The 25064-nt window shown below is 44.5% G+C and overlaps 3 protein-coding genes across 4 annotated transcripts in view; 2 read left to right on the forward strand and 1 right to left on the reverse strand.

Annotated features, from left to right (window-relative positions):
- The first annotated feature begins 3839 nt into the window (after nt 1-3839).
- LOC308313636 (nuclear factor 7, ovary-like) overlaps nt 3840-25064 on the forward strand; it is a 283858-nt gene continuing 262633 nt past the window's right edge. Inside the window, exons 1-2 of one of the 2 annotated variants that reach the window (XM_080760858.1) lie at nt 3840-3998; nt 4589-6233. In XM_080760858.1, the coding sequence (XP_080616984.1) occupies nt 4660-6114 (1455 nt within the window). In that variant the 5' untranslated portion in view covers nt 3840-3998; nt 4589-4659 and the 3' untranslated portion in view covers nt 6115-6233. Of the gene's footprint in view, nt 3999-4588; nt 6234-25064 lie in introns of those variants that run through there. The other variant, XM_080760859.1, reaches the window with a different exon arrangement.
- On the forward strand, nt 7927-10908 carry LOC308313635 (E3 ubiquitin-protein ligase TRIM35-like). Its single transcript, XM_080760857.1, has 2 exons — nt 7927-8032; nt 9120-10908. Exon 2 carries the CDS (start codon nt 9191-9193, stop codon nt 10649-10651), a length of 1461 nt encoding a protein of 486 aa, XP_080616983.1. The 5' UTR covers nt 7927-8032; nt 9120-9190; the 3' UTR covers nt 10652-10908.
- rsl24d1 (ribosomal L24 domain containing 1) lies at nt 12858-23230 on the reverse strand. Its single transcript, XM_080760861.1, has 6 exons — nt 23105-23230; nt 19522-19635; nt 18161-18233; nt 14997-15060; nt 14119-14204; nt 12858-13552 (listed from the first exon to the last, which is right to left on the reverse strand). The coding sequence occupies exons 1-6, from the start codon at nt 23183-23185 to the stop codon at nt 13467-13469; spliced, it is 504 nt and encodes a 167-aa protein (XP_080616987.1). The 5' UTR covers nt 23186-23230; the 3' UTR covers nt 12858-13466.

The following is a 25064-nucleotide window of genomic DNA, read 5'->3' on the forward strand; positions in this document are numbered from 1 at the left end:
CTTGTAGTCAATCGACTAGTAGTTGCAGCCTCAGAACCAACCTCATTGTTATTGTTAGTGTCTACATTAGCCTCCTGGTGCAACACTTCCTCTTGCTCTCTCTCCTCTAAAAATTGGGTTGGGTTCTTCTGCTGGCTTGAAATAACTTGTTAGCTTGGGTAAAGAAGCCCGGAGCATTTCAGCTTTTTTCTTTTTCTTGTCTTAATGAGATCCACTGGGGTAAACTCGTTTCATGATTGGTGTTGCTCTTAGTTGCACTCTGACTCACTCATTCAACTAAACTAGTACAAACGCAAATGAACAACAAACTGATGCAGCAGAAAATGCAACCAGAGAACATATGCAAATGCATGACACACTCACTGAACACCTTATTGGTAGAGGAAGCCTATTTGTTGTAATTTCAATTGGTATTAATACCCAAACAATCATTTTCGACAGGAGAATGATCTGCAATTTACGTCACTGAAAACTTTCATATTAAATTAATTTACTCACCTAGAGTTTAAATCGTAAAATGGAGGATCATGTAAGAACACACTTTTGTTATTGAAGTGCAGGGTAAATATGACGTTTTGCGCCAAGGTCCTATTCCTTTCCTGACAGTCTAGGCTGTATGATTGTTGTTGTTTTGTTTTGCAACATTATTTCCACGTTGAAACGGCCGGGTTTGAGGCGCAGTATAGGGGGACAAAGACCAACAGGGGAGCCCACGACGGGACGGACGGCCGCGACCGGGCGTCGCTTAACGGGGGAGGATCATGAAGAAGTGACGCCGAGGAAGCGACGCCATGGGCCGTCGGAGCCCCCCCTAGGGGGGCCCCCCTAACCGACCGCAATAGGCGAACGACTGCGAGTCTGCGAGTCAAGTGCGAGTCTGCGACGGAACGGGCTGGCGGGGCTGCGATATTAAACATTTTTCAGGTGAGAGAGTGAGAGAGAGAGAGAGAGGGAGAGGGTGTGTGTGTGTGTGTGTGTGTGTGTGTGTGTGTGTGTGTGTGTGTGTGTGTGTGTGTGTGTGTGTGTTCCTTCCTGATGTCAGTTAATTTCCTTGTTCAGTCGCTCAGCTTCTCTCTCAGAGACTCAGTCATCAGTCAGAGAAACTAAACCGACAGACGAACATCAGGGACCTAGCAACGGCAGTCCGAAGCGTCCCGGCACACAATTTTCTTGCGATTCTGGGGGACTTTAACGCGAGACTCGGACGAACGGACGCGACATACACTTTCCATGAGGACACAAACCGGAATGGAGCGTACCTTGCCACACTACTCCAGGAACAAGAACTACTAGCTGCAAACACCATGTTCAGAAAAAGAATGGGCAAAAGATGGACCTTCCAGGACCGGCCCACCGGTATGAGACGTCAACTAGACTACATACTAGTGAGACGAAAATGGAGGAATTCCATCTTGAACGCGGAACCCTACAACACCTTTAACTCTGTGGGTTCTGACCACCGGGTGGTATCCATGAGAGTGCGACTTAGCCTCAGGGTCCCCAAGCCAAGCCCCAAGATCCGGCACGACTGGAAGGCATTCGCAGCCGACCCAGGCCTGCAAGCCAGGTACACGGAGGAGGTTAGGAGGCGCTTTGGGCAGCTGGACAAGGGAGCTGAGCCCAGCAGCGAATATGAGAGATTTGTTGTTGCGAATGAGGAGGCGACCAGGCTGTGCGTGCCAATGCTGGACAAAGCCAGAGTGTCCATGCGGTCCAGACATCCGGAGGTTGTAGCTGCACGCAGCAGGGTGGAGGAAGCACGGCTCAACTTTGAGCGCGAACCAACCGTGGAGAGACGTGTTGTACTGAATGAAGCCAAGCAGTTTCTCTTCAGTACATACGACTCCATAAAAGGAGTGGAACTGATGGAGAGCGTACAGAGAGTGCAGGCAGCGCATGGTGAACGGCAATATGGGGAGGCCTGGAAAGTCATCAATGAGATGACTGGGCGGAAAAGAGCTAAGGAGGGACAGGTGGAGGGACACAGCCCAGAGGACAGGGTGACTACCTGGTTCGGCCACTTCCAGGGGCTCCTGGGTACAGCAGAGGATGGAGTTGAGGAGGATGTGCCGGCAATCCTCCAGGGCCTGGACATCGAAGATGGTCCCTTTACGTCCAGTGAGCTTTCCAAGGCGAAATCCACAGTGAGGGAGGGCAAGAGTGCTGGGCCAGATGGCATACCCCCAGAGGTCCTAAAGAACTGTGACCTGGATGACCTCACCCTGGAGTTTTGCAACCTGTCACTAATGAACAACAAACAGCCTGAAATATGGTCTCTGTCCAACATCATTCCAGTGCCTAAAGCTGGGGACCTCTCAAAGCCAGACAACTACAGAGGCATCAGCCTGACTTGTATCACTGCAAAGATTTACAACAGAATGATACTAAACAGGATACGGCATGCCATCGACCCTCTCCTGAGAGAGAACCAAAATGGCTTCAGAGAGAGGAGAACTACCGTAGCACAGATCTTGGCACTGAGGAGAATGATTGAGGGGGTGAGGAAGGATAACTTGACTGCTGTACTCTGCTTCATCGACTTCAAAAAGGCGTTTGACTCGATTCACAGAGGCACAATGGTGAAGATCCTTAAGGCCTACGGTGTCCCTCCCAACTTGCTCCGGGCAATAGAGTCCATGTATGCGAGAACAAGGGCCAAGGTGGTGACCCCAGATGGTAACAGTGAGGAGTTTGATATCCGGGCCGGGGTAATGCAGGGGGATACCCTAGCCCCTTTCCTCTTCATCATAGTCCTGGACTATGCGCTCAGGAAAGCTATCAGTGGACGAGAGCAGGATCTTGGCTTCACCCTAACCCCAAGGAGGTCAAGACGACATCCCAAGGTAGTCCTGACAGATCTGGACTATGCGGATGACATCGGCCTGCTCTCCGACAGCGTGGAACAAGCTCAGGAACTCCTGAACAGTGTGGAGCTGGAGTGTGCCAAAGTTGGCCTTAGGCTAAATGCCAAGAAAACTGAGGTTATCACCTACAACATCTCACCGGAACATCCACCTCTCACAACAGCAGGAGGCACGGTGCTGAAGGAAGTCAAGGACTTTAAGTACCTCGGCTCATGGGTCAACTCAACCGAGCAAGATCTGAAAGTGAGGAAGGCACTTGCATGGAGGTCCCTGAATGGCATGAACAGTGTTTGGAACTCCAATCTCCCCCGACAAATCAAACTGAGCTTCTTCTACGCAACAGTGGAGTCTGTTCTCCTATACGGCAGTGAATGCTGGACCCTGAAGCCAACCCTGGAGAAGTCCCTTGACGGGTGCTACACCAGAATGCTGCGTGCAGTACTTAACATCAGCAAGACTGTACATGTCACTAACATGACTCTGTATGAGGGACTACCGAGGGTGAGCCAGAAAATAGCAGCCAGGAGAATGAGACTAGCAGGACACTGCCAAAGACATCAAGAACTGCCAGCCAGCAAACTGGTGCTCTGGGAACCAACACACGGCCATCGATCACGAGGACGCCCCGTGCTAACATACGTGGATATACTCAAGAGCGATGCAGGAGTGCAAAGTACCAACGAACTGGCCGGATGTATGGAGAACCGAGATGACTGGAGACGACGATGGAGGGCTCGTCTGAGGACGACCTAGAGAGAGAGGGAGAACTCTCGGGGCCTCTAGCCGTCGGGGCTCTACGCAGCTGCGTAGTTTGCGTAGCGGTAAAAACCGCCCCTGAGTGTGAGTGAGAGAGAGAGAGAGAGGGAGAGGGTGTGTGTGTGTGTGTGTGTGTGTGTGTGTGTGTGTGTGTGTGTGTGTGTGTGTGTGTGTGTGTGTGTGTGTTCCTTCCTGATGTCAGTTCATTTCCTTGTTCAGTCGCTCAGCTTCTCTCTCAGAGACTCAGTCATCAGTCAGAGAAACTAAACCGACAGACGAACATCAATAAATTAAAATAAATAAATAGATCAATTAATAGCCAGACCGATCATTTGGACAACCTGGGAGACAGACAGACAGACAGACTGCTGTACTGAGGTAAGAAACAGGCACATTATAAGAAGTGCTGAAATTCTGAAAACTATTAGAGGAGTAAAGTATAAAAGGAGGAATAATAGACTTTATTTAATTAAAAGTCAACATGTTTGGAACTTTAATTGGATCATGACTGCTCTTCATCAGGGAGAAATAGAATGACGTAATTTATGGTGTAAACACGTTGGCAGTTTAGCCTGAGGTTAGGGTTAGGTTTCTGATCTAGAGGGGCGGGTCGCGGCTGAGATTTGCACACGCCCTGATTGGTTCACCGATCTGTCAGTCAGCCCCCCCCCCCCCCGTAGTGCAGCGCTGTCACATAATTTGGAGCGACGCCCACCCGGAAGGGTTGACTCCTCCCCTTCTAGACCAGAGCAGCCAATCGCAACGTTCCTCCAGGCTTTCATTTTCCGCACAGACGATGATAATGTTACTGTAGAATCATGCAGCACTAACTACTATCCATACTGTAATGTTACTGTAGAATCATGCAGAATTAACTACTATCCATATACTGTAATGTTACTGTAGAATCATGCAGCACTAACTACTATCCATACTCATAATGTTACTGTTGTTGTTTTGTCTTGTAGAATTCCTCCGGTGTAACGACAGCCTCAGAGAACATTCCAGATCGGGGAGCGTCAGGGAGCGTCAGACCAAAATGGCTTCCCGTTTGACTTGTCAGGAAGAGGATCTGAGCTGTCCCGTGTGTCATGGCATCTTTAAACGTCCCGTCGTGCTGTCCTGTGGACACAGCTTCTGCAAAGACTGTCTGCAGGAATGGTGGACAGAAAGACCAACGAGGGAATGTCCCGTTTGTCAGAGGAGATCCTCCAAGGACAATCCTCTCACAAACTTTGTTCTGAAGAACCTGTGTGAGAAGCTCTTGGAGGAGAAAGGCCGGAGCTCGTCGTCGCTGAGCTCGGAGGTCCTCTGCAGCGCACACGGCGAGAAGCTGAAGCTCTTCTGTCTGGACGACCAACAGCTGGCGTGTCTCGTGTGTCGCGACTCAGAGAAACACGCCGGACACAAGTTCTTACCCGTGGACGAAGCGTCTGGACGTTGCAAACAGAAGGTCCAGGAATCACTGGAGCCTTTAAAGGAGAAACTGAAGGTCTTTAATAAAGTTAAAATAAATTACGACATAACAGAAGAACACATTGAGGATCAGGCCAGGAACACAGAGACGCTGATCAAGAAACAGTTTGAGAATCTCCGCCGGTTCCTACAGGAGGAAGAGGAGGCCAGGATGGCCGCTCTGCGGGAGGAAGAGGCTCAGAAGAGTCAGGAGATGAAGGAGAGGATTGAGGCTCTGAGCAGAGAAATGGAAACCGTCTCCAACGGAATCCAAGCTGCTGAGGACCAGCTGAGAGCCGACGACCACGTCTCATTCCTGCAGAACTACAAGACCACCATGGAGGGAGTCCAGCTCACCCTGCAGGACCCACCGCCGCTCTCAGGAGGAGCGCTGATAGACCAGGCCAAACACCTGAAGAACCTGACCTTCAGAGTCTGGGACAAGATGAAGGACATTGTCTCCTACACTCCTGTCGTCCTGGACCCCAACACTGCTAGTGTTGATCTCTGGATATCTGGTGATCTGACCTGTGTGGGATATAATGGAGAAGGGGAGGAGCTTCCTGACAACCCAGAGAGGTTTACTGTGTTAAGTGTTCAGGGTTCTGAGGGCTTTAACTCAGGGTCTCACAGCTGGGATGTTGATGTTGAGGTTGGAGACCATGCAGCCTGGGTGGTAGGTGTGTGTGAGGAGTCGTACAGAAGGATCGGAGACAAAGGGATAAGACACTGGAGTATACATTTAATCGATGTTGACTACACAGCAGTCTCCGCATCAGGATCTGGTGATGGTGATGGTGATGATTATAAGAAAACTGTTCTCTCAGTGAATGAGAAAGCCCGGAGGATCAGAGTCCAGCTGGACTGGGACAGAGGACAGCTGTCCTTCTCTGATCCTGATTCTAACACACACCTGCACACCTTCACACACACCTTCACTGAGACACTGTTTCCATACATTACTAATTATGATGATTATAATCGGTCTCTGAAGATGTTACCAGGGAAGATCTGTGTCACTCTGGAAAACCACAGTTAGAACGTCTGGCGTCAAATAAAAAGAAAGAAAATCACACCTGTGTGAAGTGAGGGGCGCTCTCATCATCACACATCATCTCATTCCGGCCAATCACAATCTGCGTCCTCACTTAATGTCTTCAATATTATGTATATTTTCTCTCAGCCAATCAAATCATCGCTGTGGGATGATCAGCCAATCAAATTGTCGCTGTGGGGGGGATCAGCCAATCACAAGCCACATTGATTAGGAGATCTCCCGGTAATCAGAAGGGATTGGTGCACGTTGTTAATTATTCATGATTTTGTATTACATGTGATTATTAATGTATCATTCAGTTTAGAATTTGCTTTTGCATTACAGGCAGACAGACAGACGGACAGAAGAAGCTGCGTTTGACGTAATTTCCGAGTTTTTAGACCGCTGGTGGATGGAAAAGAAGCTCCACCTCCGCGGCTGACTGACGCGATGGACAGATTCCCGGAAACGCTCGCTCTCCACCGGGGGATGACGTGTTTGTCCGGAAACTACAGCTACGGCCCGAAGTGGATTCCAGCTATCATCGAGGAGAGTACCGGGCCTGTGTCGTATATGGCACAGGTAGGAAGGGGGGGGGGGGGGCGTTCTGTCAGGCGCCACGTCGATCAGGTCAGACAGCGCTATGCGGCGGAGGCCAGCAGTACGGCAGCTACAGAGGGAGACCATGGAGACTGGAGGTCTGCAGTTGCCGGACCAGTCCACGGAGCCCTCGGCCGAGGACTCTATCATCACGCCTCCCGTCGGTGAGGGGACATGCAGCCGTTCCTGGGGTGGTTCCAGTTCAACGTCCTGCTGTGGGACGGCCGTCTGGGGAAGCCGAGTCACCGCCGACACACTACTGCGCCATTCCACAAGGGGGAGACGAGCTCCTGCTCGCTTGAATGACTTTGTGCATGAATAGTGACTGAGTCCTCTCAACCACGAGCAAGAATGCGCTCTGAGGCTCATGGGAAGTATGTTGGTCCACCCACCTTCCCTCTGAGGCTCATAGGAAGTATGTTGGTCCACCCACCTTCCCTCTGAGGGTCATAGGAAGTATGTTGGTCCACCCACCTTCCCTCCGAGGATCATAGGAAGTATGTTGGTCCACCCACCTTCCCTCTGAGGGTCATAGGAAGTATGTTGGTCCACCCACCTTCCCTCTGAGGGTCATAGGAAGTATGTTGGTCCACCCACCTTCCCTCTGAGGGTCATAGGAAGTATGTTGGTCCACCCACCTTCCCTCTGAGGGTCATAGGAAGTATGTTGGTCCACCCACCTTCCCTCTGAGGGTCATAGGAAGTATGTTGGTCCACCCACCTTCCCTCTGAGGGTCATAGGAGGTATGTTGGTCCACCCACCTTCCCTCTGAGGGTCATAGGAAGTATGTTGGTCCACCCACCTTCCCTGTTGGACTGTGTTGATTGAAGTTGGATTATGCCTTGTAAAAAAAAGGGGGAAAAAAAGAGTCTGTTATTGTTGTTTTGATGATGCTTTAAGTATTTTCTTTGATGCGCCTTGTAAAAAATAAAAATAAAAGAGAAAAGAAAAAGGCTGTTATTGTTGTTATATTTTTTGAGGATGTTTTAAGTGCTTTCATTTGTGTACAGATGAGTAATTGCATAAGGACTCTTGTGGATTTTGTGAGGTCTACTTGTATTGGTGTTCAGCTTAAGGGGAAAGGAATGTGATATCCTGGGGTTGGTTCCCTCCAGTCCAAAAGGGGGCATGCTATGATAAAGAACTGTGTTTAGCAACTGCAGCATGGGTCAAGTCATGCGCAGTAGAGTTGCAACAAGATTCAGTGTGTGGAACCTGATTTACATGTGCTGATGTGAGGGCTCCCTCTGAACTAATAAATCTACAGTGATCTGGAAAAGCGGGACTGTTTATTATATATATACCCCCTGCATCTACTGAGGTAAGAAGCTGACACGTTATGAGAGAGAGAGAGAGAGAAGTTAAAAGGAGGAATCAGTCTTTCTTTCATTAAAAGTCAACATGTTTGGATCATAACTGCTCTTCATCAAGGGAGGAAAAATAATGACGTCATTTATGGTGTAAACTTGGAATGTTGACTTTTAATAAAGGCAGTTCCTCCTTTCTAACTCTGAGTGAACGGTAGCCCCGCTCGGAACCGTACAGTTTGTTTACGTAGGGTCCCGTGCCATCTGACCCAGGCTAAACGTTACACAGACGCACATACATTTTTACATTGTTCACTATAGAGTCACTTTTGGATCTCTGCTGAACTCCTGCTTAGGCTATTCCTTTTCTGATATTATCCTGAAAACTATTACTGTTACTATATGAGTATGAATGCTATTTAAGTCTTTAAAGCCACAGTAGTTATTATGGCTCCAGGTGACACATTTTGAACGCAGTAATGTTCAGCAACTGTGAAAGCAGGGAATCACAGCTTCAAATTGACATATTGGTTGTTCAGTTTGACCCACCGGTTTTGGAGATATGGCTTATAGAGTAATGTCTTGCAGAGAAAACAGCGAGTTGAGAAAACAGGCTTGAAAAGGTTCACTTCTGTGGTCTCTAACATTACACCTAGGCTAGGTGTAATGTTAGAGACCACAGGAGTGAACCTTTTCAAGCTAAATAAATGCTTAAACATGTAGCTAGGTGACCTAGCGACATGTTTAAGCATCTATTTCATATTTACATGTCTTCTGTGGACTCTAACATTACACCTAGCGACATGTTTAAGCATTTATTTCATATTTACATATTTCAGCTCTGACACTTATTTCAGACATGCTCTAGTATGTGAAGTGTCTGCCTGTGATATTAACTCATTACATTCAGTTTTTCTCCTCTCCTGAACAGTTAGTCTTTCCGCCATGACTGTCTCTGTATCAAAAAGAGTCACAATTTATAAAGTCGTGTCAGAATCATGCAGCATTAACTACTATCCATACTGTAATGTTACTGTAGAATCATGCAGCATTAACTACTATTGATACTCATAATGTTACTGTTGTTGTTTTGTCTTGTAGAATTCCTCCGGTGTAACGACAGCCTCAGAGAACATTCCAGATCGGGGAGCGGCAGGGAGCGTCAGAACAAAATGGCTTCCCGTTTGACTTGTCAGGAAGAGGATCTGAGCTGTCCCGTGTGTCATGACATCTTTAAACGTCCCGTCGTGCTGTCCTGTGGACACAGCTTCTGCAAAGAATGCCTGCAGGAATGGTGGACGGAAAGACCAACGAGGGAATGTCCCGTTTGTCAGAGGAGATCCTCCAAGGACAATCCTCTCACAAACTTTGCGCTGAAGAACCTGTGTGAGAAGCTCTTGGAGGAGAACGGCCGGAGCTCGTCGTCGCTGAGCTCGGAGGTCCTCTGCAGCGCACACGGCGAGAAGCTGAAGCTCTTCTGTCTGGACGACCAACAGCTGGCGTGTCTCGTGTGTCGCGACTCAGAGAAACACACCGGACACAAGTTCTTACCCGTGGACGAAGCGTCTGGACGTTGCAAACAGAAGGTTCACTGGTTACTGGAGGACTCAGAGTATATACTGAGTTCCTTTGGTCGGGCTAAAACAAATTACGCCATAGCAGAAGAACACATGAAGGTTCAGGCCAGGAACACAGAGACGCAGATCAAGAAACAGTTTGAGAATCTCCGCCGGTTCTTACAGGAGGAAGAGGAGGCCAGGATGGCCGCTCTGCGGGAGGAAGAGTCTCAGAAGAGTCAGGAGATGAAGGAGAGGATCGAGGCTCTGAGCAGAAAAATGGAAACCCTCTCCAACGCAATCCAAGCTGCCGAGGACCAGCTGAGAGCCGACGACCACGTCTCATTCCTGCAGAACTACAAGACCACCATGGAGGGAGTCCAGCTCACCCTGCTCACCATTCAGTCCAAGTGCAACCCACCGCCCCTCTCAGGAGGGGCGCTGATAGACCAGGCCAAACACCTTAAGAACCTGACCTTCAGAGTCTGGGACAAGATGAAGGACATTGTCTCCTACACTCCTGTCGTCCTGGACCCCAACACTGCTAGTGAGGATCTCGTGCTGTCTGATGATCTGACCTGTGTGAGGACCTATGGAGAAGAGGAGAAGCTTCCTGACAACCCAGAGATTTTTAGGTTTGGTCTCCTATCAGATAGGCTTCCTGGGTTAAGTGTTCAGGGTTCTGAGGGCTTTGACTCAGGGTCTCACAGCTGGGGTGTTGATGTTGAGGTTGGAGACAATGCAGCCTGGGAGGTAGGTGTGTGTGAGGAGTCGTACGACATCCAGAGCGGGAGAGGACACTGGAGTATACAGTTAGACGATGATGAATACACAGCAGTCTTTGATGGTTCTGGTGATCAGAAAACTGTTCTCTCAGTAAATCAGAAACCCCGGAGGATCAGAGTCCAGCTGGACTGGGACAGAGGACAGCTGTCCTTCTCCGATCCTGATTCTAACACACACCTGCACACCTTCACACACACACTGTTTCCACGCATTAGTAATTATGATGATTATGGTCGGTCTCTGAAGATGTTACCAGGGAAGATCTGTGTCACTCTGGAAAACCACAGTTAGAACGTCTGGCGTCCAATACAAAAAAAAAAGAAAATCACACCTGTGTGAAGTGAGGGGCGCTCTCATCATCACACATCTCATTCCGGCCAATCACAATCTGCGTCCTCACTTAATGTCTTCAATATATTATGTACTTTTTCCTCTCAGCCAATCACAAGACAATATTTGTGTTTGCACAAACCTGAAAAGCTGGTCATAAAACCCTGCAGAATATATTGATGTGGTATTGATTAATGATTAGGAGATCTCCAAGTAATCAGAAGTTCATGAAACGCTGTTAGTTATTCATGAAGTGATTATTAACGTATCATTCAGTTTAGAATTTGCTTTGGCATTTCAGACAGACGGTTGAACAGACAAAATGATTCCTGATGGCATACTTTTATTTTGTAGTGTATAACAGTTTTGTGTTTATAATTATTGATTGGTGTAATGGTGACATGTTGTATAATATGATTATTACTGATAACATGTTTTATATTGAACCGTTTGTCATGTATGGATCAGAGTTTGATTATTTGATCTCATTAAAGATGATTGCACGTTTCAAATTATAAATGTTGTATTCTTTACTCCATTACATTTCTAGGAAGTGACTTTGAGCCCAAACTTAACGCGAATACATTAAGACTGTATAACCACTAAATGTAGTTAAAATATTTATTACTTAACCACTTAATCTGATGAATTAATATCTGGTAATCTTAATATGTGGTAATCTTTTTGTCTCGGGACCCCCTTCCCCTCCCCCCAATATAAATTGACTGCTACAATATAGACAATACAGTATACATAATCATTAGGGAAGGTGTATGCATGTACTATAATACAGGTATGTAAACTCTTCATTTGCACTTTCCAGCCATTCAGTTGCACAAAAAACCCCTTTTTCTTTTTGTTAATCAGCCATCTTTATAGAGTACATTGTGCTTCAGTAATATGTTGACAAGCTTCATGGAGATGCCGATTTTCATTTCCAGCTCGATTTGGCACCTGCCCACAGAGGCAAAACTACTAGTAACTGGTGTACTGACCATGGTATTACTGTGATAAAACTACTAGTAACTGGTGTACTGACCATGGTATTACTGTGTTAAAACTACTAGTAACTGGTGTACTGACCATGGTATTACTGTGATAAAACTACTAGTAACTGGTGTACTGACCATGGTATTACTGTGTTAAAACTACTAGTAACTGGTGTACTGACCATGGTATCACTGTGTTAAAGGTATTACTGTGATAAAACTACTAGTAACTGGTGTACTGACCATGGTATTACTGTGTTAAAACTACTAGTAACTGGTGTACTGACCATGGTATTACTGTGTTAAAACTACTAGTAACTGGTGTACTGACCATGGTATTACTGTGTTAAAACTACTAGTAACTGGTGTACTGACCATGGTAATACTGTGATAAAACTACTAGTAACTGGTGTACTGACCATGGTATTACTGTGTTAAAACTACTAGTAACTGGTGTACTGACCATGGTATTACTGTGTTAAAACTACTAGTAACTGGTGTACTGACCATGGTATTACTGTGTTAAAACTACTAGTAACTGGTGTACTGACCATGGTAATACTGTGATAAAACTACTAGTAACTGGTGTACTGACCATGGTAATACTGTGATAAAACTACTAGTAACTGGTGTACTGACCATGGTATTACTGTGTTAAAACTACTAGTAACTGGTGTACTGACCATGGTATTACTGTGATAAAACTACTAGTAACTGGTGTACTGACCATGGTATTATTACTGTGCTTAACTGACCAGCCAACTGGCCTGACCTGAACCACACAGAGATTCTAGGTTGTATTGTCAAGAGGAAGGTGTGAGACACGAGACTGAACAATACAAATTAATTTACGGCTGTTATCAAAGCAAACCTGGGCTTCCATAACACCTCAACAGTGCCACAGGCTGATCACCTCCATGCCACGCCCCCATTGATGAAATTAATTGTTCAAAAGTAGCCCAGACCAAGTATTAACTGCATACATTAATATACTTTTCAGATGGTCGACATTTCTCGTTTAAAAAAAGCGGTATATTCAAAGATTTGCGAAACAATTTTTAGCCGATCTACAAGCTTGTAGCGTGGCGCGCTACATGCATGTAGATCTGCTACTTTTCAATAGCTAAAGCATAACACAATGCTTAAAACACCGAAAGGGCCTCGCGTCCTGAACGGGTCAATGGTCAGAAATATCTGTTGTTGATATTAGGCGTACATTTTGCAGTTGGCTAGCTGTAGATTCTGAACATTGTATTTCTGGTGTTATCTGCAGTCTACCAAGCTGTAGATTCTGAACATTGTATTTCTGGTGTTATCTGCAGTCTACCAAGCTGTAGATTATAAACATTGTATTTCTGGTGTTATCTGCAGTCTACCAAGCTGTAGATTATAAACATTGTATGTATTACGTTATCTGCAGGCTAATAAGCTATAGATTCTGAACATTGTATGTATTATGGTGTAATCTGCAGTCTACCAAACTGTAGATTATTGTATTTGTGATGGTGTAATCTGCAGTCTACCAAACTGTAGATTATGAACATGTATATCTTTTAAGTATTGAAGGTGTGTTCGTTTCCCTGGCAACACTAAAGGGTGGAAATAAAAACAACACAAAAAAACTAAATAAACGTATCAGCATCGGCTAAAGTGTTATTTTTTAACATCGGTAAACGACCGGAACTATCGTCCATATCGGTGCACCCCTGATAGAAACGCTGAGGCCAGGGGTCACCGTGGGGTCAAAGGTCGTCGTGGAGAAGGTGATGTCAGGGGTCATGAAGGGTTCAAAGGTCAACATCCTCGGCTCCTCCCATCTCCACGTCTTCCTGGAGTTTCTGCACCATCTGGTCCTCCAGTTGTTTGGCTTTTCCTACCAGAGAGAGAGAGAGAGACACAGAGAGAGAGAGAGAGAGAGAGAGAGAGACAGAGACACAGAGAGAGAGAGACAGACAGAGACACAGAGAGAGAGAGAGAGAGAGAGAGAGAGAGACAGAAAGACAGAGAGAGAAACAGACCGAGAGAGAGAGAGAGACGATGAGTTTCTAAAGGGCCTTTCAAATGTGAAGCGATAAAACCGCGCCTATAGTGCGAAATAATATGTTTTCAAAAAAGCCACTACGACCACAAATGTCCCTAGAAACTAGCTAGCCTAGCCACCCAGTCTGCTGCGCTCTGGGAGAACAGAAACTAGCTAGCCTAGCCACCCAGTCTGCTGCGCTCTGGGAGAACAGAAACTAGCTAGCCTAGCCACCCAGTCTGCTGCGCTCTGGGAGAACAGAAACTAGCTAGCCTAGCCACACAGTCTGCTGCGCTCTGGGAGAAAAGCACGGCTGAATTCTTTGTTTTGATTACCAAAACCTAGTGGACCCAAACACAGGAAGTGTTTGGTGAAACAACGAGCTGCCTGGTTCTGAGTGGATGTTTTTAACCCTTTACCTGCGCCTGGAGCCTTGATGAGGTGGATGTTCTTCTTGACTTCCTGGATTGCCTCTTCCTTCTCCAGCTGTTTGCCTTTCTTCAGCCTGCAACGACACAACTCGTTAGCCTTGTTAACACCACTCGTTAGCCTCGTTAAAACCCACTCGTTAGCCTTGTTAAAATGTTTGAGAACGACTGTCATAGAAACATTCAGAAAACTCAGAAGGCAATCCTGGTCTCTTAACTGCCTCCCTCTGGCCAGCCGGGGCGCCTGAAGGAGGGGAAAGGAACTGGTTGGAATAACGTGTTCCTTCCACGCGCTACGTCCAACCAGGGAAACTCCCCCCTGTCAGGTGTAAAGGAGCTACTTGGACACTCAGGCATGAAGGAAGCATGAGTTCAAGTCCGTTGCTCTCCCCTTGTCCCCCATATATGGGGACTAGGTTGGTCTCCCCTTGTCCCCCATATATGGGGACTAGGTTGCTCTCCCCTTGTCCCCCATATATGGGGACTAGGTTGGTGGAGGGTGTGTAGAGCCCAGGATCACATTAAATGATTGACACAGGGGTGAAAAATGGGTTACAAAATCGTGGGATAAAAAAAAAAAAGAAAAAAAAAAGAAAACTCAGAAGGCATTTGTAGAATTGTCCTCAGGTCTAAATGGGTGAATTGAATGAGGTAGGTCCGTCTATTTGTCAAACTCCAACACTTAGTGCACTGAATGCAGCAGCATTATAAAACTTAAGAGTTAAAATAAAACAGAAAGGCGTCCAATTGCCTTATTTATTAATGCAAAATGACCCGTACCTGTAACTGAAACCCCCCCCCCCCCCCCCGATTCGTGACAGGCCATGAACCTGGCCTGTCAATCAAACTGGCCTGTCAATCAAACTCACCTGTTGAGGATGAACCTGGCCTGTCGTTTCTGTTTGATCAGTTCCACCTTCTTCATGGCCACCACTGGAAGACATTAAAAACACATTACTGAGCTCTGGCGCCCCCTACTGGACACAGTACAGTTAGACCCCCACCAAAGTACAGTTCAATTAACGGTGCATTTAAAACATGTCGTTGTGAGCTTGTAGATCAACTATTTCCGCTTGTTGTTTTGGGGGGCGAAAAGGGAAAGCGTTAATGGTTGCATACTGTAATAAATGTTTAAAATAACGGTTGCATTCTGTAATAAACGATCATCGGGTGTCGTCGGACAGATAGATGGAGATGAAATCTGGTTAATCTGCTAAAACTAGTCTGTGACAATATGAATATGAATATGAATAAAACTAGTCTGGGACAACAATATGCATAGAGGAGGAGTGCAGGAGTGCCCACACTTTTTTGACTTGAGAGCTACTTTCAAAATGACTCAACCAGATCTACCTTCTGAAAAAATAATATTACACCATTGCTGGAAATAGTTTAAATATGGAATAGTGGCGCTGGCGTTTTTATAAGACAAATGCACTGTGAATGCAGAAATGGAATATGTTAGGTAGTCTTTTTGTATTTTATCTGTAATGCTACGGACGTTTGTGCACAGCAACACTCTTGAAAACAAAATATTGCATTGTGGGTTTGAGCTGACAGGCCCTTTTTGATGTCGATCAATGAATCAAGTAAACTTAATTCAAGATGCCGAAAATATGTTTTTTTAATACTTTTTTTAAGGGCATGTCATGTGATCTACTTGCACAGCCCTTGTGATCTACAGGTAGATCATGATCTACCTTTTGGGCACCCCTGCTATAGAGCGTCGCAGTCCCCTTTCATGACGACGCCAGGCCCAGGAAATAGTTCCCAATGCATTTTCCCCTCATAGACATTTCAAAACTTATTTATAAGCGTCGTACAAAGCCAACTCTTGTCGTGACAAATCATGAGAACAAAAACACAATATTTTGGACCAAACTAATAATTACAAAGAAGAAAAACAACAAAAAAAAGTGTTGTAACCTGCCGTTTTCTTCTTCTTTCTAATTATTTGTTCAGCCCGAAAAAATTGTGTTTGTTGTCATGATTTGTCACGACAAGAGTTGTCTTTGTCCAGCGGCATATTAACGTCTTTAAATAAATACTTTCTGAAAAGTCTATGAGGAAAATGAACGGGTCTGCGGGCGTCGCAGTCCCACCCCCTTTCAGAACGACGAGTGGCCCAGGAATTGAATCCCAATGCATTTTGCTCCATAGGCTTTTCTTAAAGTATTTATATAAAGACGGTTACGCCGCGGACAAAGCCAACTCGGATCGTGACAAATCATGACAATGAACACAATGTTTTGGGGCCGATCACATCATTAGAAAGAAGAAAAGAAAAGCAGGAGACAACACTATTTGTTTTGTTTTTCTTATAAATTATTTGATTTGATGTGTGCGTGCGCGCGACTGTGCACACGCCCTTACTTAATCATTCAAGTCACCGTCCTTAATTCAAGTGGCAGATTGCCAACAATTTTTTTATTATATAAATTATAGATATTTTTAGGGGCATGTCATGTGATCTACCGTCACACCCCTAGTATAGGGAGCCCCCTGATGACACGCCGGTGCCAAGATGCTCATCAGGAGCAATCAGGGGTACAGAGTCTTGCTCAAGGACACTCCAGAGGGTCACTATAGTTCCACACTCACTCCAGAGGGTCACTATAGTTCCACACTCACTCCAGAGGGCCACTATAGTTCCACACTCACTCCAGAGGGCCACTATAGTTCCACACTCACTCCAGAGGGCCACTATAGTTCCACACTCACTCCAGAGGGCCACTTTAGTTCCACACTCACTCCAGAGGGTCACTATAGTTCCACACTCACTCCAGAGGGCCACTATAGTTCCACACTCACTCCAGAGGGCCACTATAGTTCCACACTCACTCCAGAGGGCCACTATAGTTCCACACTCACTCCAGAGGGCCACTATAGTTCCACACTCACTCCAGAGGGCCACTATAGTTCCACACTCACTCCAGAGGGCCACTATAGTTCCACACTCACTCCAGAGGGCCACTATAGTTCCACACTCACTCCAGAGGGCCACTATAGTTCCACACTCACTCCAAATGGCCACTATAGTTCCACACTCACTCCAAATGGCCACTATAGTTCCACACTCACTCCAGAGGGCCACTATAGTTCCACAATCACTCCAGAAGGCCACTATAGTTCCACACAAACTCCAGAGGGCCACTATAGTTCCACACTCACTATATTTCATCGCATACTAGTCCACCCATCGACTAATCTAATATACGGCAATCTTCCCTGTTTCTACACTAGTCCACCCATCGACTAATCTAATATACAGCAACCTTCCCTGTGTTTCTACACTAGTCCACCCATCATCGACTAATCTAATATACGGCAACCTTCCCTGTGTTTCTACACTAGTCCACCCATCGACTAATCTAATAAACAGCAACCTTCCCTGTGTTTCTACACTAGTCCACCCATCGACTAATCTAATATACGTCAACCTTCCCTGTGTTTCTTCACTAGTCCGATCCAGAAGAACACAGTTTTCCGGCCACTGCTACTGCTACATGTTTTGTGGGTTGTCTTTGTTTTCTGTGTTTTTAGTCTATGCGTTTACTTACTGTTTTACCTATGTACTGTACAGCACTTTGTGGCAGCTATGGTTGTTTTAAATGTGCTTTATAAATAAAGTTGAGTTGAGTTGAGTTGAGAGCTGACAATGAGGTTATATCTTCCCTTCTTCTCTGGAGTCCTGCCTCAAAGCAGACCAGAGGTAGAAAACTGTGCTTCCCTGATGTCATTGCTAGGGACACATGATGTCATCGCTAGGGACACCATGATGTCATCGCTAGGGACACAGGCATCAGTAAGCAGGAACTGGGGTTGGCAATGAAGGACTGGGAAGTCTGGTGTGAAATCTATGATCTCGACCGCGGTCGAAAAATGACGTGAGGGTGTGTGCATTTAGTTTATATATATAGTTCTACACCTGTACGGTAAACAGCAGTAGTGTACAGTAAACAGTACAGTAGTGTACAGTTAGCAGTACAGTAGTGTACAGTAAACATTACAGTAGTGTACAGTTAGCCCTTACCTGTCTTTCCCCAGAGCTCTCTCTGGTATTTGACGGGAGAGTTTCTACGCTTCTCGAACTCCAGAGCGTTGTCCTGGAGGAGGAAGAGATAAAACAATTACTACTAATACTAATAATAACAATAATAACTAGAAGTGCACTCTGTCGAGTGCCTACTTGCTTGTTGCGCACTAGTAGGCCATTTATGGCCTACTAGTGCGCAAGCAGAGCGCGCAAGTACTGTCGACCGCTACAAACTGTCAAACATCAGCTTCTCTGTGAAGGAACGTTTGAAATGTTGAATTATTAGGTTTAGACATTTGCTACCTACCTACTTCATGCATGTAAAAAAAGTAGTATTATGAAGTATGGTACAAGTTTCTATCTATAAAAAGAAATACAGTTTTATCGATTTAGAATTATTCTGGATCCCTTTTTAGTTTAGACAAATAAATCATTGATATCCGATGGAAAAAAAAGGTATATAAACTGAAGTAAAATATGTTATCACGTATACAGTATAATTATTTATTTTAAATTGACAATTGCTTTAAATTAATCTTGGACTATAGTGATATTAATACTAAATGCCTCTGTGTATAATGTATATGTATATGTATATGTATATGTATATGTATATGTATATGTAATTTGATTAGCGATATACTGTGGTTACTTTGCGCCCCTTTTGATGCGTATGCACCGTCGCAGCATAATGACGTCAGGGTATAACTGGTACAACTAGCTCTCAATGATGAGTTAATAAAGATGTGGATTAACCCATTCTGACCTGAGATCAGATTCATACGAGGTTTCCACTGGACACACACTGGTCTGATGAACCCATTCTGACCTGAGATCAGATTCTAAAAATGTCAGTCGTTCTTCGAATTTTTCAAAAATAGCAGACCTACAAGCTCGTATCGCGCCACTCGGTGGCGCGATATGAGCTTGTAGATCTGCTATTTTTCAATAGCTAAAGCATAACATGATGCCAACACCAAAATGGGTGCCCGGTCAGAATGGGTTAAAGGACCCAATGCCAGGGTGTAATTGGTTTTCGATGGTGACGTAATGACGACATGTTTTAGGTAATGCTCCTACTGTATGTATATACATGTATGTAATCTGACACCACTGCCGTATCAGGCACAAGTAGTCATTACATCATATGATCGGACGGTTCATACGCATCGGATATCGTCCTGGGCGAAACTAGTACTTGCGCGCTCTGCTTGCGCAAGTAATAATAATAATCACCACAGTCAGCTCCTTCCCTCTCCTGAAGGCCTTGGTCGAGTAATAATAGTAATAATAATAATAATAGTAATAGTAATAATAGTAATAGTAATATTAGTAGTAATAATAATAATAGTAATCACCACAGTCAGCTCCTTCCCCGAGGCCTTCCTGAAGGCCTTGGTCCAGCGGGACTTCCTGGGGTTCCTCTTCCGCTTGAAGTTCTTGTGACATTTAGACTTACAGAACCGGAACATCTGGAGAGAACACATTACATTACATTACAGAACCGGAACATCTGGAGAGAACACAATACATTACATTACAGAACCGGAACATCTGGAGAGAACACATTACATTACATTACAGAACCGGAACATCTGGAGAGAACACATTACATTACATTACAGAACCGGAACATCTGGAGAGAACACATAGAAATCACTGAAAATGAGTATGAATCGGCCCTAAGTCTGTTAAAAATCTACAAGCTCACAGTGTGTCACCTCAAACATTTACTAGGAATAGCACGGGCGTGTTTAGATCCTCTATTTTTGACAATTCTTGAAAATGCGGCACATATCTTTGAATATATATTCGTTCAGAGCGTTTTTTTAACTCAATTCTTGCAGTGTTGATTTCGTCGACTAAAACCAAGACGAAAACTAAATGGAAATTAAGCTATGATGACTAAGACTAAATGTAAGACTAAATGTAAGACTAAATTAAGCTATGATGACTAAGACTAAATGTGTTGACAATTCCGTCAACAGATAGAAAACTAGACTAAAATGTTAGGAAGGGACTAGTGGACAAGAGATCCAGCACGAGTCATTTTACACTTGGTTGCATGCTGAAAATAGCCGATCTACAAGCTTGTCAGCTTGTCAGTCATTACGACGGCACCAAGGCCCGCTAAAATACATTTTAGTCGACTAAATCAACTGCAGATTCAGTCGACTAACTAAACATTAACAATAAAACATTCCGGGTGACTATAATGTGACTAAAACTAAATTAAAACTATTCAAGAGACTATGACTAAAACTAAAATAGAAATTTGCTGCCAAAAACCACACTGGTGTCAGGTAGTTCCTATAGTTACTTTAGTAGATTTTGATTATTATTACAAAACACACATTAATTAAACAACTTCAGCCCATTGGCCGATCTACAAGCTCACCCAAGGTTAGTAAAGTGCCCCATCTTGTGACGGAGCAGAGGTACTACACACGTTCCACCTGTACTGGCTTTGGATTGATTGATTGATTGAAGGATGTATTAACAGTTTGCAGAATTTCAGTACATTTCAACCAAAACTCAATATAAAAAACTGTTAACTGTGAGTGGACGACGCCATAAAGGCAAGCACTACACTTGTTTACAAGAGGGTCCACCATGTTCAATTCATCACAACATTTAGAGACATACAAATATAGAACAATCACACCCGTGTAAAGTGAGAGTCAGGGGCGCCCTTATCCTTTTACAACACCCAGGACGATTTGCGCAGTAACAGACAAAACAAACATGTTGTATACAGGTTTAATGTTTGTCTTTCCTCAGACAAACATTAAAAACACCATTAATTAAGTGTAATGTTCGTTTTGTCACTAACACAAACATTAAATGTCATTAAGTTTAATGTTTGTTTTGTCTGTTGCTGCGCAAATGGTCCTGGATGTTGTAAAAGGATGAGGTCGCCCCTGAGCCTCACTTTACACGGGGTGATTGTTCTTGTCCCTTTTTACCTCCTTTTATGATCATTTCCTGTTTGTTTGTTATGGAAGAAGTGTATATTTGTACGTCTCTAAATATGAGGCATAACCTCATATTATTATTGAGGGGCGCGGGGGTCGGGACTCAGTCTACACAATTCATGACCTAAATGTCATCAGATGGTGGTCCGTGGATCAAATGGGTCTGAGAGGCTAAATGTCATCAGATGGTGGTCCGTGGTTCAGATGGGTCTGAGAGGCTAAATGTCATCAGATGGTGGTTCCGTGGCTCAAATGGGTCTGAGAGGCTAAATGTCATCAGATGGTGGTTCCGTGGCTCAAATGGGTCTGAGAGGCTAAATGTCATCAGATGGTGGTTCCGTGGCTCAGATGGGTCTGAGAGGCTAAATGTCATCAGATGGTGGTCCGTGGCTCAGATGGGTCTGAGAGGCTAAATGTCATCAGATGGTGGTCCGTGGCTCAAATGGGTCTGAGAGGCTAAATGTCATCAGATGGTGGTCCGTGGCTCTGATGGGTCTGAGAGGCTAAATGTCATCAGATGGTGGTCCGTGGCTCAAATGGGTCTGAGAGGCTAAATTTGGATTTATTTGATTTGTGTTAATTATCATCATTATTGAAAATGTGAGGGTCCTTGACATGAAATAGTGTGGGCACAAGTGCTCTAAATGCATTAGAACCAAGTGGACCAGAGCATCAACCCAGATTCAGCACAAACAATTAAGGGACTAAATCCATATGCCACCAAAATGTGGAACGCCCTACCAACAGCCATTAAGACATGCGAATCCCTTGACTCCTTCAAAACCGCTCTCTCTCTCTCAAAGGGCACCTACAGATGGCTGCAGTTTGAAACTGGCCACTGTAAAATCTGAATCCCCCCCCCCCCTTTCCCCTCACTGACTCACTGTATATGTTTATTTTCCCTTATATTTTTATTAGCTGGTCCCGTAGCAACCAGCTAGTCGTCCTGGGGTCCACATAGGAATAAACATTACAGTACACATACAGTACAATTACACATCTGTTAAAAAAATCTGTTACATTAGTTCAGATCAAATTAAAATTGCTAAGAAAAAACACTTCACTGCATCAAATGGAATTTTAGATGCTTTTTAAAGATTAATTTACTGTAAATGCAACAGAGGTCTCGAGGCAGGTTATTCCAAAGTGACAATGATCTATAAATAAATAAAAATCTCTTTAGAAAATGATATTTTGGGGGCGAGGTAACACAAGCTGCACATGACTGACCCCTAGTGTCATGATTACTAAAAACAATCTGTGAATTTATGAAAACAGGAGTTTTACTACTCATGACTGTTTTGAACAACACAAGAGTATTAAACTCTAAATGTTTTTGATGAATTGAACATGGTGGACCCTCTTGTAAACCAGTGTAATGCTTTATGGTGTCGTCCACTCACAGTTAACAGTATTTGTACTGAGTTGTGCTTCAATTACCGTACTATACCGTAATTCTGCAAACTAAATAAATCAATCATTACAACCAAATTGACCAGTAGCTACATCATTAGAACAAAATGGACCAGTAGATACATCACTAACTCTAAACGGGTCCATTTGGTGCCAATTGTACACTCACTCACTGAGACCAACTGAACCCTGGCATGTTGTCACCACGTGAAGCTGCGCGTTAGCCTCGGTTAGCACGCTGTGGCTAGGCTAGCGGCAGTGGACGGCGTTTCCCATACGCTGGTTTAGCAGTACGTTAGCCTCAGTTAGCACGCTGGCTAACGCCGTGCCAACGCTGACAAGACAGCAGTACTCGTTTCCCCGTACAGTAGCATTAGCTAGCCTTTAGCACGCTAACGCTGTGCTAACGCGGACGGGGTTTTCCCATACGTTAGCCATTAGCACGCTAGTCAGGCTGGGCTATAGCCTCCACAGTTGTTGTTTTTACAATAAACAGTTATTGTACATTAAACGAGTTGTTTAGTATGATATGTTAAATTGTTATATGTGTTACCTTGCAGTCGTTCCTGACGAACATCATCCCGTGTCCAGGGTAGACCGGGCCAGAACAGAAGTAACATTTCTCTATCCTCATCCTGATGGATGTTGTGGTTCTTCTACCTACACGCACACACGATGGAGGCCGGATCTGACGTTACAGCCAGGAAGTACAACAACTCTTCTTCTACTGCTGCTATTCCTACAAAGTGGTGGTCCGGAGACCCCCAAGGGGTCCTTGAGGGAGTTCCAGGGGGTCCCCATAGCTAAATGATAGTTCATTCATTGGAACCAAAATTGGACCCTTATGGGTCTGTAACTCTGAGAGTGTACACATGGAACCATTTGTAGTACACTCTCAGAGTTAAATTAACTTTGATTTTTACAATATAAATTGAGGGTCCCAGAGATAGAAATGCCATTAATTGGGGGTCCGTAGACTAATGCATGTCAAACTGGGGGGGGGGGTCCTTGAAATTAAACGGGTTGAGAATCACTGCTAGAGCCGTCCCTACAGTCCCTGGCATTATATTTTCAAATGGGGGTCCGTGGGCTAATTAATTTCGGGGTCCTTAACATGAAAACATCAAATTCACAGGAATAAAGGGGATTGTAAGTAAATTCACGGCAGAATGGGCAGTTAAAAATCGACGGGGGGGGTTTCTACTTCTTGAGCACAAAATGAACATGAGTTATCATCAATTTCTGTAAATGTAGACATAATTTGCGAATGCAGTGAGCACTTACTATGAGACCTTGCAGATCACGTCTGTCTGTCTGTGTGTGTCTGTCTGTCCCGCTTTCTGTCCCGCTTACTGTATATGTGGACCTGGCCCCTTTTGTGCCCATATATGGAGCTGAGTGATTACGTCACCATGACTCAGCCATAACCATAGATCATGTCTGTGTGTCTGTCTGTCTGTCCCGCTTTTGTGCCCATATATGGAGCTGAGTGATTACGTCACCATGACTCAGCCATAACCATAGATCATGTCTGTGTGTCTGTCTGTCCCGCTTTTGTGCCCATATATGGAGCTGAGTGATTACGTCACCATGACTCAGCCATAACCATATAAGGAGTCCCCAAAGCAGCTATACGTCCAAAACCCAAATATGTACGAGCTGCGTTCGCTTCCCGCGTTTGCGCGTCTTACTGGTACTGCTATTGTCTTTGTGTTTATTTGTCCCGTTGTTGTGTGCTGTATTTCTTCACCTGCATTCTCTGTAAATATTTATTCTCTTATATAAAAAATGAAATCTACTGTAGCCAATGTGCATTCTTTAACCAAAACTCTCAACTCAACCAATTTTGTTCTTCTAAAATGCTGTTCTTCTACATAAAAACTCTGTTCTTCTACTGTTCTACATAAAAAGGTTCATATTTCAAATGTAAATGTCTCACTGACCTTACAGTAAAATCCTGTCAATTATATGACGCATTCTTTGTCTTCTTACAGACCAGACCAGAGAAATACTTTATTTAATTTGTTTATTTATTTATTTGTTAATGTAGGCTATGTACTTTTTCGTCTGAGTCTGTGTTTTTTCACAACATGGTTTACAAACGCAGATGAAAGTGTCATGATGAAGTTACACACTCTGTCCAGTAGATGGCGACATTACAACGTTAGTGCAGCCTAATAATAAAAATGTGACCAGAATGTCCCACCTCTGCGTGGGACAGGCCCTCGTTTCCAAAACTTTTCAGACGTCCCAGAAGTTATATCCTGTCATGTCTATAAAAAACACACAATATAAACTAATATTATTAGTTTCTATTGTGTGTTTTTTATAGACATGACAAAACAAGACATACACCAGACTATAAACTATAAAGCATTATTAAACGAGATAACAGACCAGACCTATATCGATATGAAACATTAACAAGAGCTATAGCAAAACATGCATCAGTTAGTTGGAGTGAAGATGAGCCGTAATATATACTAGTCAAATGTCTGTCCAGCTGTCCAGCC

The sequence above is a fragment of the Protomyctophum bolini genome, assembly GCF_963924005.1.
Source record: "Protomyctophum bolini genome assembly, chromosome: 4".
In the NCBI taxonomy this organism is placed as follows: Eukaryota; Metazoa; Chordata; class Actinopteri; order Myctophiformes; family Myctophidae; genus Protomyctophum; species Protomyctophum bolini.

Coding starts and splice junctions, on each gene's coding strand:
- LOC308313635 (XM_080760857.1), top strand. CDS start 9,191: ATGGCTTCCCGTTTGACTTGTCAGGAAGAGGATCTGAGCTGTCCCGTG.
- rsl24d1 (XM_080760861.1), bottom strand. CDS start 23,185: ATGAGGATAGAGAAATGTTACTTCTGTTCTGGCCCGGTCTACCCTGGA. Junction 19,636..23,104: donor TCGTCAGGAACGACTGCAAG/GTAACACATATA, acceptor TGTTCTCTCCAG/ATGTTCCGGTTCTGTAAGTC. Junction 15,061..18,160: donor AGAGCTCTGGGGAAAGACAG/GTAAGGGCTAAC, acceptor AATGTCTTCCAG/TGGTGGCCATGAAGAAGGTG.